Below are 15412 nucleotides of genomic sequence, written 5' to 3'. Positions count from 1 at the left end.
GGCACTCTACCCAGGGGGACAGCTTGAGGCTATGTCTCAAAAAAAAAAAAAAAAAAAAAAAGCTGAGGTCTCAGCTGGAACCTCCAAAGTTTTGGGACCCCAGGGCTGTGCCTCCCTCCAGCACCTTCCTGGGGGAGCTGTGTTTGGGCCTAGGAGACCTGAGGAGATTCTCAGGTCTTCTGAGGGGCAGGCTGTGGTGGGACTGGCATGGAGCCGCCCTGAATGACAGCAGCTGCCCCCACAAGGGGCTTCATGAACAGCCAGGGCCTTAGGGCAGGGCGCTGCCTGGGGCTAGCAGACAGAGGTCAGTTGCCCCACCCTGAGAACAGAGCCTGGCTCTCCATTGGTCAGAAGCTGCCCTGCACAGGTGGGGGGTTGTCTGGATGGCAGATGCTCTTTTACAGAATTAGCAAGTGTGTCTTTTATGCCTAAGGGAAGAGTCGCTTGCAGTGGGGAGCACCAGTGTATACGTCAAATTGCGGAGGAGAGTGGGATGCCGGGCGCTCTCTTGGAGCCTGCCATCCTGTGGTGGGGACCAGCTGCCCTCCCGCATTCCTGGTGCAGTCTGAGAAGAACCATGGCAGGTGGAGCGGCTGCTGTGGCAGGGAGAGACCTGGAGGGAAAGAGATTTTTTGTAGCTGCTTATTTCCATTTTTGCTTTAAAATTTGCGCGTTCTAATGCAGAGCTGAATCTCAAGGGTCTCTGAGAGGTTCTTGGGCACATGCCCAACACCTGCAGGGCCTTTCAAGGAAGAGCCCACAGGTGCGTCCAACCCCCCCCCCCGTGGCCACAAGCCCTGTGGGGCTCCCCTCCTGCAGGTGGCGGCTGTTGTCCCCACTGAACCACGGCCTACTTCTTAGGGGAACCAGCGGCGTGGCAGGGCCCTGTTGACAGTCTGCAAAGCCCAACTGCACTGGTTTCCCAGCAATGTGCTCATTTTATTGCCTGGAATTGTGTTCATCCAGATCCAGGCCTTTGCAAAGTCTTTCCCTGTGTATTATTTTTTGGTTGGCATGAAAATAGCAAAAAATAATACATCTTTTAAGACACAAGCCCAAGCTGTGCTTTTGGAAGGAAAATATATTTTTGGAGGAGAAAAACCAGGGGCTTTTCTCCTCCTAAAATAGGGAACTATTTTCTTTTCCAGGCCATGGACAACTTTGGGGCACCTTCCCCACTGTCCTTGCTTGGAGACAAACTTGGTGGCCAGGACCGTGAGCCTGGAGCCACTCCAAGGTGTGCCATGCCTCAGTTATCCGCTCCCTGGTCACGCCCCAGGACTAACTGTGCTCTCCTCATTTGCAGTAAAGGCAGACCGTGCAGAGGGTCCCCGTGTGGATGCTGCCCTGGACGCTCTAGGTACCATGGAACGCGCCGCACGGACTGGCCCCTGCTGCACGGCCCCTCGCCTGCCTGCTTATCAGAGGTTCTGGGGATATGAGGAGGCTGGCGCTCCAGCCCATTCTGACTGGCAGCTTGGCCTCCCCAAGCCCCTTGCAGTAGGGCCTGGTGCCCGTTGGTCTCACTGTGGCCCTAAGTGTAGGGCAAGCTGGGCAGAGGTGAGGTCATGTGCCCTGCAGGGCAGCTGGCCAGGGCTCTGAGCCCAGCAAGGTGTCTGCACCTCCTGGGCCCCTGACTGCTCTCAGGGGCATTTCCTTCAGGCTGGTCACTGGCATCTCTCCTGCATACCTTGCCGGCTGCCTCACCCACAGGAAGCAGCTCTGTCCTGACACGACAGACACTCCAGAGAGCCAAGGCCTGTGGCTGCCCCTGCCCATTTATAGGCCCAGCATGGGGCAGGCTGGAGCGGGATGGTGGGAAGCTGCTTGTGCAGCCAGACCCTGCCTGCGCCCTGACTACACCTTCTCTGCTCTGCCCACCTGGTTGTCGGCTTGAGAAGGTGCCTGTCTTCCTGCTTTCTCTGGGGATCTCTCCCTCCCAGCAACATAAGTGCAGTGGTGCTGTGAGGGCTGTGTGGCGGCCTCTGGCCTGTGCATGCAATTGGCCAGTGCTGGCCCTGGGAGCGACGGCACAGAGGCAGGGCCAGGCTCGGTATGCGTGCTTGTGCATCCGTGTCCTTGCATGCTCTGGACCCTTCTCCATCCACATTTCTCTGCGTGACTTCTCTCCGCTGCTTGTGGGGGAGACAGTTGGCAGCCCTGGGGGGAGAGGGCGGGTGGCCTCCTGGGAGATACAGTCTGCTTGGACCCTGGTAGAGGCTGTCCTGCTTGCCCAGCTCTTCGGTGTCTAGGGTGCTTCTGGCCAAGGCTGGTCTCTTAGGGCAGGGGCTGCTGGGGTCCAGATAAGCTTGGAAGTATGGGGTGGCTGGGAACCTGGGCCAGCACGATCCAGGCCATGCTCTGCCTGCTTGCACGATCTCTCAGGATGCCCATTCATCCCCCAACACTCTCTGGGCTGTCATCATTCAGATGGGGCCAAGCAGACCTCTGGGCTGCCGTCGTGCAGATGGGGCCGAGCAGGTCTCTATGGATGGTGGCACCCCACTGGCACGGAGTGAGGGCAATCTCCTGCTTGTGCCAGGTGGGCAGGAGCTCTGGGGCTGGGCTTCTTCCCCATACTGATCCTAAGCTTGGGCCTGGCCCCGTGAGTGCTGCTGTGCAGATGCCACAGTGCCCCTGGCACATGCCCTGTGGCCCTGGCTGACGGCTCACTCTCCCAGGCAGCCGGCCCAGCCAGGAGAGCCTGGCCCTGAGTGTGCTTTTGTCCTTGGCTACGGGGTGAGAGAGAATCTGACAGACTCTGCATTGAGGTCAGCCCTAGTGCTGAGGGCTGGGTGGTGTGTGCCAGTGTGCTCGGAGAGTGGGGAGTGTCCACGACTGTGGAGGTCCAGGCGAGGCCCCTCCAGTGGTTCCGTGTGTGTGCGACACTGCCTCTGCCATGGGTCCTGGGAAACACATGGGGGCTGCATTTCCTGGGGGCCCCTGGCTCTGTGTCCAGTGGAGGGTCATGTCTAGCAGAGGGTCCCACCAGGCTGGAGGCTGTTGCTTCATGCTCCTTTCTCCTCGCCTCCCTCCCCTCCTTTGGGGGCCTGTGGGTTTCACCTCTAGCCTCTCCCTGTGGCTCCCCATGGACTCGAGTTCCTCTCCTCACTTCCTAACTGGTAATGACTCCTGGACTCAAGTCCTCAGCATGGAGACCTGGCTGTGAGGAAGCTCTGCAGGAGAGTGGGCCCTAGCTGGCTTCTGGGGGCTCCCCTTTTCCTCTCAGACACTTCTAAATGGTGAAGATGGCCTCAGCCTTTGCCTGCTGCCTGGAGGGTGGGCTGGAGAGAGGGCTACATCCCATCTGCACTGTCTGGGCTGGGTGGACAGCGTGCCGTTGACTCTCTTCTCTGTGCCGTCTGGTGGACATGTCTTTTTGGCCATGGGCACCATGGCAGGGGCCGGCAGTGGGTGTCAGAGACATTGGTGACTACGTTGGGCTTGTCACAGGCCCCAGGGACAGCATACATGGCCATGGGAAGTTCTGACAGGCTGGTAGGAGGAAGTGAGTAGAGCCTGATGCCTTCCAGGCCAAAGGGGGAGGCCACGCTTGCTTGGTGTACCTGCCATCCCTCTGTCCTTAGAACTAGTGGCATAGGGACAAAGGAGGCCTGAGGACCCTCACAGATATGGAGATAGGTGGCCTGGTGGGACGCAGCTGTGAGCCTTGCTTCCACCATGCAGGTCTGGGGTGTTGTCCGAGGTCCTTCTACCCTAGGGCTAGCCTCATCCATTCCATCTTCCCAGAAGCTGTGATGTTTACTTCTTGGATGGACATGTTCTGGTGGGGGTGGAGCCCAGAGACAGGACAGCCTGAGCCACAGAGGAGGCCTGAGCCCTCCCAAAGCCCCTTCTGACCAGGGAGCCTCCCCAGGGTGGGTGGGAAAGGCCCAGCATGTGGCTGCACAAGAATGGGCTGTGGACAGAGCCTCCCCTGGCTCTGGAGCTGGAGGCTGGAGACCCAGGGGGGCACTTCCTGTGAGCAGTTACAGGCTGTGGAAGGCCTGGCAGGAAAGATACTCCCAGGCTGGGCAGATATAAGGTATCCAGAGACAGTCCCAGGCATTGGGGGAGACTGCTCTGCCAGCCACCTGGGGTACAGGATGTTGTGAGGAGACTCCCGCAACTGCTAGTGGTAGCTGGAAGTGACTTGAAAGTTCACAGCTGGCCAGACTTGGTGCCTCACACCTGTAGTCCCAGCAGCTTGGGAGGCTGAGGCAGGAGGATCGATAGCTTGAGCCCAGGAGCTGGAGGCTATAGTGAACTGTGATGATGCTGCTGTACCCCAGCTTAGGCTATAGAGCAAGACTGGTCTCTAGAAAAGAAAAAGCATCCACAGACCTCACCATGGCCTCCCCAGCACAGCCAAGCTCTGGCCTACCTGGTGTGGGCCCAGGAATCTGCTGTTCACCCGCCCCCCGACCTGAGCTTGGTCCCCTCAGCCGCTGCCCTGAGCTGCCCCCTACATGGTCCTGCATCTCCCCCCACCTGACTGTGGGATGGTGTCAGCACCGCCTGCCTGTGTTCCTTCCAGAGTGACTTCTCTTGCTGTTTCTCTGTGTCTGTCTGTCTATTGGTTCTCGCGGGAGCAGTCAGAAGGTCAGTTTGAAAGATCGTGTCTTCTCCAGCCCCCGAGGCGTGGCTGCCAAGGGGAAGGGGTCCCCTCAGGCCCAGACTGTCCGGCGGTCACCCAGCGCAGACCAGAGCTTGGAGGACAGCCCAAGCAAGGTGCCCAAGAGCTGGAGCTTTGGGGACCGCAGCCGGGCACGCCAGGCCTTCCGGATCAAGGGTGCCGCATCTCGGCAGAACTCGGAAGGTGGGTGTGGCCGCCCCACACTCCCCTCTTCCTGCCTGGGAGCAGGAAGCTCCGCTCCTTTCAACTGAGGTGAAATTCATGCAACATAAAGGGAGCTGTTTAAAAGTGCACAAATTCAGTGGCCCTCGGTACATTCAGAGTGTTGTGCTGCCATCACCTCAGTGTACTTCTGGAATATTCCATTGCCCCAGCAGGAGACCTGTGCTCATCCCTTCCCCAACCCCAGCCAGCACCAAGCTCGTGGGTGTCTGAATGGTTGTGCCTGCTGGCCATGTGTGGCTCCTTTCACTGAGCATCCTGTCACGCTCCCTTGTGCTGTGGTGTGTGTTGGGACCTCCTTCTTCCTCCTGGCTGACTACTGTTCCATGGTGTGTCCCTGCCATCTGCTGACAGGGATGCCCTTTTTAAGCCCTCACATGGGCCATCTTCTGGCCACAGCCTGCCCAAGAAGGTCCCTGGTCAGAGGAGCTGGCCACAGAGGCTGGGCAGAGGGGTGAGTTTCTAGGGAAGCAGCTGAGTCCAGTGGGACACTTGGGGGCTATGAGGGTCCCCAATGCCCGGCCTGGAGAGTGTGTGCTGTGGACCATAGGTATGATATCCCAGGTGTGCCCATCCTCACAGTCTGTCTCCTTCCACCCAGAAGCAAGTCTACCGGGGGAGGACGTCGTGGATGACAAGACCTGTAACTGCGAGTTTGTGACCGAGGACCTGACTCCGGGCCTCAAAGTCAGCATCAGAGCTGTGTGGTGAGCTTTGTGGCCACAGCTGGGAGCGGGAGGGTCTCATGGTGCCAGGCAGACCCACGAGAGGCCGTCTGCCAGGAGAGAGGGCGAGAGAAAAGAGGTGCCAGCGGTGTCCTGGGTCTACTACTTCTGGCTCATAGGCCTCAGGGCTAGTTTGGGGACCAGACCCTTTGGTCTGGCTCCTTATCACACATAACCCACATCTGGTGTGGCAGGGAGTTCTGGTGTATGACTGCCCAGTGGGCCCTGCCGGTCCTGAGTGTAGTGGGACTGAGGCCAGGAGGCCATGTGTGAGTGGCCCAGATAAGAGGGATGCATCCTCCAGCCATCTCTAGGTGCTGTGGTCGCAGAGATGCTGGGAAGACAAGAGGCAGGTTTATGTCAGGGCCCGCCTAGTCAGAGTGTGGCCAGGTGGTCTCTGCAGGGGGTTCATGGCTCCCTACACCCTACAGTGTCATGAGGTTCCTGGTGTCCAAGCGAAAGTTCAAGGAGAGTCTGCGGCCATATGATGTGATGGATGTCATCGAGCAGTACTCTGCTGGCCACCTGGACATGCTGTCCCGTATCAAGAGCCTGCAGTCCAGGCAAGAGCCCCGCTGCCCCCACCTCCTGGACATGCAGGGCCTCTGGGTGGGACCGGACAGGCCATGGGGCACCGGAAGGGCCAGCGGGAGGGTGTGCAGTCCAGGCAGGAGCCCCGCAGCCCCTCTGGGACATGCAGGGCATTTGGGTGGGACCTGACAGGCTGAGGGGCATCTGAGGGGCCAGCGGGAGGGCGTGCAGGGCGACCTCAGCTCTGGGCTGCGTCTCTGGCAGTCTATCTGTTCTCAATGCTTCTGTGTCTCTCCCCTTTCTCCCCTACCCACACTATGTGGGCACGTGTGTGTGCACGCATGCATATATGTGTGCACACGCATGCACTCATGTGAGGTACATGCGTGTGGCCCTTGAGTGTGCATGTACATGGGTGTATGTACATGTGCTACTGTGGGTGTGTGCATGTGTATGGGTGTGTGCTCTGTGTGCTGTGCCTTGTACACACGTGTGTGTTAATTCATTATGTGTGTGGACACATGTGCACACAGGTGTGCATATGTAGTGTAGATGGAGTCATTCTATTGAGAGATGAAGCTGCATGGTTTCCGTGGGCCCCCCAGGGAGCAGTCACTCCATGTGGCATCTCTTCTGGAACACAGTGTGTGTCCATCCTGTCCTTCTAGTAAAGGGGGAGATGCTGAGAAGGACACACATCCAAGGGCTGGCCACTCAGTCATGTGAGCATGGACCCACTCACCCCCAGTCCTATGTACATGCATGTGTATGCACATACAGGCATACAGACGTGCACAGACAGACCTATGTCCATTCCCACACGCATGTGTGCACACACAGCCGTGCTCCAGCCCTCACACACATGTCACAAGAGTGCACACACACGTGCTTGCAGGTGCACACCCTCAGCCACACACACGAGCACGTGCACATGCCTGTGTGCTCACAGCACCTGTGAGGAGGCTATGCAGGTGATAGCTCATGATGCTCCTGGGTAAGTCTAATGCCAATGGGCCCTACCCTGCCTTCTCCAGCTCTTCCTAGCTCTCTGCGGTGAGGATGGGTGAGGCACCTGCTCTGCCCCACCCCAGGCCTAACCTGCTCCACTGGGAGGTGCAAGAGGGCAGTCCCCTCTGAGTGCCAGGGCTCAGTGCCCTCAGCAGTATGTGGCAGACTTGTGCCGTGTGGGTGTGTGTGGTACGTGTGCGTGAGTGTCCCAGGGTCGTGACGCTTGTGCTATGTTTCCACATGTCTTTCTGTCTGGAAAACAAACAAAACCAATCAGCCTACGAAGGAACCCAGGGTGTTTTCTGTGACTCATGACCCTGGGTTGTGTGCACAAGCCACGATCGTGCATGGGCTCACACCGGGGAGCTGCACAGCTGCTGGGCCAGCTCCTTAGAGGTTTTGCTTGAAACATGGAAAGGTTTGGCGAATCCAAGGTCAAGTGCGGGTGCTGTCAACTGCCTGCTGTTTTGAGTGGAATATATTTTTACAAAGTGTCACTTTGTTTTAAGCTGGGTTGTTCTGTTTCTGCAATTTTCTAGCCGACTCGCCCTTTCATGTTGCTTTTATGATGCATTTCGCTGGTGTCTCTCTTCTTGTTTACTCTGCCAGGATAGATATGATTGTGGGCCCCCCACCCCCTTCAACTCCCCGGCACAAGAAGTACCCCACCAAAGGACCCACGGCCCCTCCGAGAGAGTCACCCCAGTACTCACCTAGGTCAGGACGCAGCGCCACGCCCGCCTTGTCTGTGAATGGGCCAGCCCTTCACTCCAGGCCACATGACGGCAGCGCCTCACACTCTCTTCTGAGAGATAGAGGGGACTTGGGATTTTCTCTGTGTCTGAGAGGCTGTTCCTGGCCCAGGGCCCCAGGCAGCTGTGTGGGGGTCAGGGCTGTGAGTGCTCAGCCGCCACTCTTGGTGGGTCCTCCTGGGGAAGCTGGGGCCTCCATGGGCGTCTCAAGTGATGCCATCTGTGGCTAGGTGGCTCCGGCAGAAGCAGAGAAGCAAGGCCTGCGGGGTCACATCTAGGCACAGTGGCCACCAAGGTGCATGCTGCCCCCCCCCCCACAGTGACCTTGGCGCTGTGTGGCTCTCTGCAGCTCTTTCCTCATGGAGAGGAGTAGGCAGTGGCAGTGCCAGACTCCTATGCCACCATGAGCACAGAGACCCCCCGCAATGGCCCCACACCAAGCAGAGCCCCAGTCAGTCTTATCTCAAGTAGCCCGTCACCAGCCGCTGGTGTTGGTAGGGAAGCCACTGGACCCTGCTGATGGAGGAGGGGCAGAGTGCGTGGTGGAGCAGGGTGAGGAGGGTGACCATAGACGTAGTGTGGGGGCGAGTCCACCTGCCCCCTCTGTGCTGCGGTTCTGCACATGGGGACGAGGGTCAGTGGGCTGGATGGTGAGGGGGGAGTCCCTGGGGACACAGCAGGACGGTGTGTGCATCTTCCCTGTTCTGCTGTGGTTCCCAGACCCCAGGGCACAGCACCTTGAGAGTGAAGTCCCGTCCTGGGCATTGCTACACGGACGGCAGCTAGATATTCAGAGCCAGGGATGAGGAGAGGCACACAGAGAAGGGGCCAAAGGCTAGTCTGGAGTCCACTCCTCCACCTCAGGGGTGTTGAGTGGCCTTGAGCATGGTCCAGGGCAGGAGGTGGCTTGGGGTCCTCAGAGGACCCTCCCCTATCCCCACCTGTAGCTGTCCCAGGCTGAACCCTGTTCAGGCTCCCGTGGGATTGACCGGGGACAGCCCGTCATGTGGCAGGGGTGAAGGTGCTGAACATCTGTGCCTGGAACGTGTGACACTTGGGGACACCAGTGAGCCCCTCTCCTCTGTGCCCACTGGTGTCTGCTTGGAGCCAGAGGGCCCCTCCTGTGACTTTCCTGTCCCGGCCCTTTCTGCATGAGTCCAGCATGAAGCCCAGTGGAGCATGAGGAGCTGCAGTGTGGCTGATGCAAGCCTGAACCTTCTTCTGTTTCTCGCAACAGAAAGAAAAACACCCGACCCCCCATCAGAGGCAGGAAATGGGGCGTGGCCCTGTCTGGCTGGTGTGGCGCCTGCCAGGGTGCATGTCACACGAGAGGCTGCCGTGTGGAGGGCCAGACAGGACCTGGCCTGGGCCAGCTCTACCTGGACACACCCGTCCGAGCCTTGTCCGGCAGCTAGGCTTGTGGACTTAGTGCAGAGCCTCTGCTTCCTGGCGAGTTCTCACCCATGCCACCTCTGTGGCCCTGCCTGCCTGTCTATGGGGCTGTGCACATTTGTTGATGCCATGCTGGCTGGACAGATGCCCCTGCCCTGCGAAGGTGCCACCTTCCCTTCTCACTGTCATTACTGACCTGCTGCCTCACTGGAGATCAACTCAGCCAAGCTCTGCACCCTGCACACATATGCGCACCTACAGGCCATACATGCATAATCCCGTACACACCAGTGTGCACACATATAACCATATCATATACTCTAGCATATACACATGAACACACACACCCACGTGTGTGCGTGTGCACCACAGACACATGCACATGGTGTGCACATGCACCCACACTCTCCTCCTCCCTCTGGTTCCCAGCGGCTTCGTCCCCTCCCTGGTCGTGTGTTGGTGGTCTCTGTGCTGCTCTATGTCCCCAAGCCCTGTCCTGGAGCATGGAGCCAGAGCTCTCGCCGCCCTCCTGCTTGTTCTCTGCTGTAGACGTTTAACTCCGTCCCTATCGGCCTGGATGGGCCAGTGCCCTGATGGCACATTATGTGGGAGTAAAGCTCGGGGTGGGGTGTGGCTCAGGCACAGCCCAGCTGGGCACCAGTCATGTGACCTTCTGGGCCTTCCAGCCAGGGGAGGGAGGGCACTGCGTGGGCAGACTAGAAGCAGCATGGGGGCCCAGGGAGGCTCCTCTCACTTTACTCCTCTTTAATGTGCCAGGTCCCCTGGGATGGGACGGAGAGGGCACGGGACCCCAGGGTGTCAGCACACAGGGTGGGCACGGATACACCGGCTCATCTGGCCTGGCACCCACTGACCCCCTGGCTGACTCTGGGCTGGGCCTGGCCCAGGAGGAGAGGGCCAGGGCCCTGCCACACCTTAAACTCATGCTTTGGGGGTGGGGTCTCTGTTCCTGGCAGAGTGGACCAGATCGTGGGGCGGGGCCCGGCGATCACCGATAAGGACCGCACCAAGGGCCCAACTGAGGCGGAGCTGCCAGAGGACCCCAGCATGATGGGGCGGCTGGGGAAGGTGGAAAGACAGGTAGGAGAGACCAGGACAGAGGGCTGCTCTGTAAGCCTGGGCCTGGAACATATGAGGGGAACCTACTGAGGTCTAAGGTCCAGGGATATTGGCTCTGTCCCAGCCAGGGCCACTCCGACTTCTCAGACTCCACCAGGAGCCACGACAGAGCTCGGGCACTTTCTCTTCTGACCGCACCTGAGGGCTGCAGTGCCTGTAGTTGTGGGTGGGGACAGTCAAGGGGCAAGACTTGTGTCTGCACATACCTTGGAGCTCCCTGGGGAGCTGGCCTTCCTCCCCTGCCTACCTGCCCAACCCTCTGCCACCCCTTGCCTCGGATAGGTCCTTGGAACCTCAGGTCTGCTTCTGGAGCCTGAGCTGGGGGGAGCACCCAGTTTTTTCCCTGGAGTTTGCTCAAGGCTGACCCTCAGCAGGCAGAAGGGCGGCCCCAGGCCCCACATGCAGGAGGCCAGATGCTGACCAATGGGTCAGTGTGCCCCCACTTCCTAGGGAGCAGCGCTTTGTGCCCTGCATGTCCTCAGAGAGCAGCCCGGGACCCCTGCCTCCCAGAGCAGCTGACCCAAAAGCTCCTCTTGCAGGTGCTGTCCATGGAGAAGAAGCTGGACTTCCTGGTCAACATCTACATGCAGCGAATGGGCATCCCCCCCACAGAGACGGAGGCCTACTTTGGGGCCAAGGACCCGGAGCCGGCGCCACCGTACCATAGCCCGGAGGACAGCCGTGAGCCGGTGGACAAGCATGGCTGCATCATTAAGATCGTGCGCTCCACCAGCTCCACAGGTCAGAAGAACTTCTCGGCGCTGCCAGCTGCACCCCCAGCCCAGTGTCCGCCCTCCACCTCGTGGCAGCAGCAGAGCCACTCGCGCCAGGGCCACGGCACCTCCCCAGTGGGGGACCATGGCTCCTTGGTGCGCATCCCGCCGCCGCCTGCCCACGAGCGGTCGCTGTCTGCCTATGGCGGGGGCAGCAGGGCCAGCACGGAATTCCTGAGGCAGGAGGATGCCCCCGCCTGCCGGGCCCATGAGGGCGCCCTACGGGACAGCGACACATCCATCTCCATCCCATCCGTGGACCACGAGGAGCTGGAACGCTCCTTCAGCGGCTTCAGCATCTCCCAGTCCAAGGAGAACCTGGATGCCCTCAGCAGCTGCTACGCGGCCGTGGCGCCTTGCGCCAAAGTCAGACCCTACATTGCGGAGGGCGAGTCCGACACAGACTCGGACCTTTGCACCCCCTGTGGGCCCCCGCCCCGCTCAGCCACAGGTGAGGGCCCCTTTGGGGACATGGGCTGGCCTGGGCCCAGGAAGTGAGGCCATGAGGCTGCTGGACGTCCACCACCCTCTCCAACTTGTGCCTCTGAGGCTTTGAGGCGGGGACCCCATGGGCCCTTTTCTTAGAGTAACTGGAGTGAGTGGGGGACTGAAGTACAGGACACCTTGTGGCCACATTTTACAAAAGTTTTTTCCAACAGGGTGGATGGCTGGTTGGGGCCTCTGGTGGCCCAGGAGCACATGCTGGGGCAGCAAGGCCACCCTGTCCACTTTGCTCAAGGCTGAGGAGCAGATCCGTGTGGGGGCTAGAGCGATGACAAGGGTGCAGCTGTTGTAGGGGCAGGCCCTGCGCAGGTGGAGTTATGGGGCCCAAAGCAGAGCCGGGGAGGATGCCTGGCCTTGGGGCCTGTTCTGAGACCTGCTGGGTGGCTGCGGGAGAGCATGGCCACCCATGGACCAGGCCTGCCCTGGCTCCTGGGTTCCTGCCTCTGTGGGCACAGCTGGAACGATGTCCCCTCACCTCCTGGGCCCATGGCCAGAGAGCTGCTGGTCAGCATCTTCTCCTTGTCCCTCTGAGCTCTGAGGGTTTCTTCACTGGTAGTGGACTGGGGTCAGGACCCTGCCAGCAGCTGAAAAGGGGGTGGGGCCTCAGAACCAAAACCAGAGGCCAGAGTGAGCCTTGGACCCTCTGACCTTAGCCTCACCAGTGAGGGCCCAGCCCAAGGTGGGCCAGGGTGCTGGCTCTGCTGGTTCTTCTGAAGGGGATGTGGGGGCTCCAGTGGCCTCAGCCCTGGCTATCCTGGTGTGCCAGAGCCTGCAGTGCCCTCCTATCTGGACTGTCCTGGCTAGATACTGGACACTAGGCTGTAGCCAACACCTCAAGACCCGAGAGAGCAGTTCCTCGTGGTTCCTAGCTGGAGTTCCCACCTCATCTGTCCCCCACTTTCGACAGACCCAGAGTGGCTGGACAAGCCTTCACACCATCAGTCCCCCAGCCCCCACCGTACTTGGTAGGGGCTGCTCTCCTGGCCTTTCTGGAGAATGTCACTCCCACCTCAGCCTGGCTGGGGTCCTCCTTCTCTTGTTCCCCATGGAGCTGGCTGCCCCCTGCCCCTATCCTCTGCTGACCAGTCCCATGTCTGTGGCTTCTCAGGGTCTTAGGGGGCCTGCCATCCCTGCTCTGGGCCCTGGTGAGCAGGCCCAACCCCGGTGAGGCAGAGCAGGACCCTGTTCTATTCCTTCAGAGTCATTGCCATTTGGAGTGACAGTGTCACAGGGTAGGGGCTGGGCTCTCTTGAGGTGAGGCCTCCCTGACAGGTAGGCCAGGGTGGGAGCCAGGTGCAACCCTCCCAATACCAAGTGTGGGAGCCCTTGGGCTGTTCTGACTAGGGAGACCTTGTGGTTAAAAGAACTTCCAAAGCAGCATTTGAGAGGCATTTGCCCTGGCTTTGGGGGGTCCTGTGCACCCAGGGATCTTGGGGAGCAGTATCTGCCACCCATGATGAGTGAGTTGCTGCTGCTATAGAGTCCCTGGCCGCCCTCACCCTGGCTAGAGTACTTGGTCTCCCGCTCTACCTCCTCCCTGTGCCCAGAGCCACTGGTTCTCCAGGGTGGCATGTGAGTGGCCGCAGGCCCTGGAGTTGTGAGAAGTCCCTTTCAGTGTGGACACTGCAGTGTCCCTGCCATGGGACAGTGAGGCTCCAGCTGGGGCCCATAGGCAGGAGCGGAGGAGTCCAAACCAATAGCAGCAGCCCTGGCCCCCATGCAGCCCCAGTTCCATGCCACTGGTCGGGGTTGTGTGCTGGATGTGCTCTGCAGCCTTCCTCAAGCCTTGGGAACTCTTGGGAATGTGGGGGTTCTGAGGGGCAAAATGCCCCCTTTCCCTCCCCTCCCAGCAGCCCTGGCAGTCCAGCAGGCCAGGCCAGGCCAGGTCAGGCCAGGAGAGTCCTGCTGGGGCCACAGCAGGAGGAGGATGAATGTGTGGAACCATCAGCCTCTAGTCCCTGGGAAGATGGGGGCCCAGTTTGGGGGAGATGCAGGTCTGAGCAGAGCAGCCGTCCACTGCCCCTGGCCCCTCACTTTCAGAGAAGTGCCACTGGAAGGAGCTGGGTGTTTATGCAGAAGATTTTACCCTTTTCTGGGTGTGTGTGTGAGTGTGGCCAAGAGCCAGTGCCACCTCACCCTGGCAGAGGTTTCCCAAGACGTTTGTTACAGCATGCATCCCACATGCCCACTAGCACATGCGTGTGCTCACCTGCATATGTGTGATACACGCATGCTCACTACACACCCATGTAAACACACAGGTGCACACACTCACATAGACACTCTCTGACATGAATGCACATTCACATTCCACTGTGACACATGTGCACACTCATGCAGGCACACGCTGACACACGTACATTCACATAAAAGTGTCCTCTGACACATTTGTGTGCACACACATAGGCACCCTCTGACACACATGTACACGCACACAGGTACATTGGTATGTGCACACTGACACATGTACACACACACAGGCACATTGATATGTGCACACTCATGCAGGCACATTGATATGTGCACACTCATGCAGGCACATTGATATTTGCACACTCATGCAGGCACACTAACATGTGTACACACACATAGACACCCTCTGACACATGTGTGCACACACATAGGCACCCTCTGACACACATGTACACACACAGGCACACTGACACATGCTCACGGAGATGTATTCTGGCACATGTGCATACTCTGACTCACATGGGTACACGCATGCACACTCCACTCTGACACATGTGCGTGCACACACAGGTACACTCTGACACTCTCTGACACATGTGTGCACCCACCATATGTCCAACCTGGGCTGTCCTTCTGTCTCTGGCCTCTCTTTTCAGCTCTGCTGGGCTTGAGCTGCCTGAGGAGGGTCTGAAAGGAAGTAACCATGACCCCAAGAGTCGCAGATGGTTCTGGAACCTTGAACCCTGAGGCAGGGGTTGAGCTGCCCAGAGCTCCCGGGCAGCAGGCTAGGCAGCCATCCAAAGGGTGGGGTCTGCTGAGTCCTCAAGTGGTCAGGCTGGAGCCAGGGCTTCCTGGAGTCTGGCTGGCCCTGGTGGTACTGGATGCTACCCACCTCTGCTGTCAGCATTGTCCCCTTTTGTCCAGGTAAAATCGAGGTCCTGAGAGTCTTCTCCACTGCCTACTATGCTGGGCCACCAGGCAGCAGGCCCGGCCCTCTCCTCTCACAGCAGAGGTTCTAGAGGGGCAGGGGCCAGGCTCCTCCCCATAGGAGGCTACAGGCCCCTGAGGGGTGCCTCTACCTTTGGGGCATGCCTCAGACCCCTGCCTGGAGGTCAATAGTGTTGGGGCTTCTTCCTGGTGACCCTCAAGTCTATGGGTCCATCACCCTAAGCCCACACCCAAGGGAAGTCACCAGCTGGGAATGCTGTGAATTTTTACTGTATCAGGCCTCACTGAGCTGGAGACCTTGGTGGTCATGGGCCTGAGAAGTTGATGTGGGAGGAACTCCATTCTGCATGAAAGAACTGAGTCCAGAGAGAGTCCTAGATGCCTCCCAGAGTCACAGAGAGCCTTTGCAGAAATACCACCTCATGTCAGTGTTTCCAATTCACCCCGATCATAAATCCTGAGTGGAGCAGGGGATCACAGGTGACCACACAGATGCAGGATCAGAAGGAAAGCACAGGACACACAATAGCAGTTTGGACAGTGAGGACCCACCATAGGCGGAGAGGCACCAAAGGTGTCCGGGGCACC

At 59.2% G+C, this 15412-nt stretch overlaps 1 protein-coding gene across 4 annotated transcripts in view; it reads left to right on the top strand.

Annotated features, from left to right (window-relative positions):
• The window catches only part of KCNQ2 (potassium voltage-gated channel subfamily Q member 2), a 60788-nt gene extending 48821 nt beyond the window's left edge, over positions 1 to 11967 (top strand). Inside the window, exons 12-17 of one of the 4 annotated variants that reach the window (XM_003787770.2) lie at positions 1307 to 1360; positions 4596 to 4819; positions 5460 to 5565; positions 6015 to 6146; positions 10244 to 10367; positions 10946 to 11963. In XM_003787770.2, the coding sequence (XP_003787818.1) occupies positions 1307 to 1360; positions 4596 to 4819; positions 5460 to 5565; positions 6015 to 6146; positions 10244 to 10367; positions 10946 to 11677 (1372 nt within the window). In that variant the 3' untranslated portion in view covers positions 11678 to 11963. Of the gene's footprint in view, positions 1 to 1306; positions 1361 to 4595; positions 4820 to 5459; positions 5566 to 6014; positions 6147 to 10243; positions 10368 to 10945 lie in introns of all 4 variants that reach the window. The other 3 variants (XM_003787771.2, XM_003787774.2, XM_003787772.2) reach the window with 3 other exon arrangements.
• Positions 11968 to 15412: the final 3445 nt, after the last annotated feature.

Source organism: Otolemur garnettii, unplaced genomic scaffold, assembly GCF_000181295.1.
Source record: "Otolemur garnettii isolate 467f Iridium unplaced genomic scaffold, OtoGar3 scaffold00023, whole genome shotgun sequence".
In the NCBI taxonomy this organism is placed as follows: domain Eukaryota; kingdom Metazoa; phylum Chordata; class Mammalia; order Primates; family Galagidae; genus Otolemur; species Otolemur garnettii.
The sequence above is the reverse complement of the archived record's forward strand: the minus strand, read 5'-3'. Positions and strand labels throughout refer to the sequence as shown.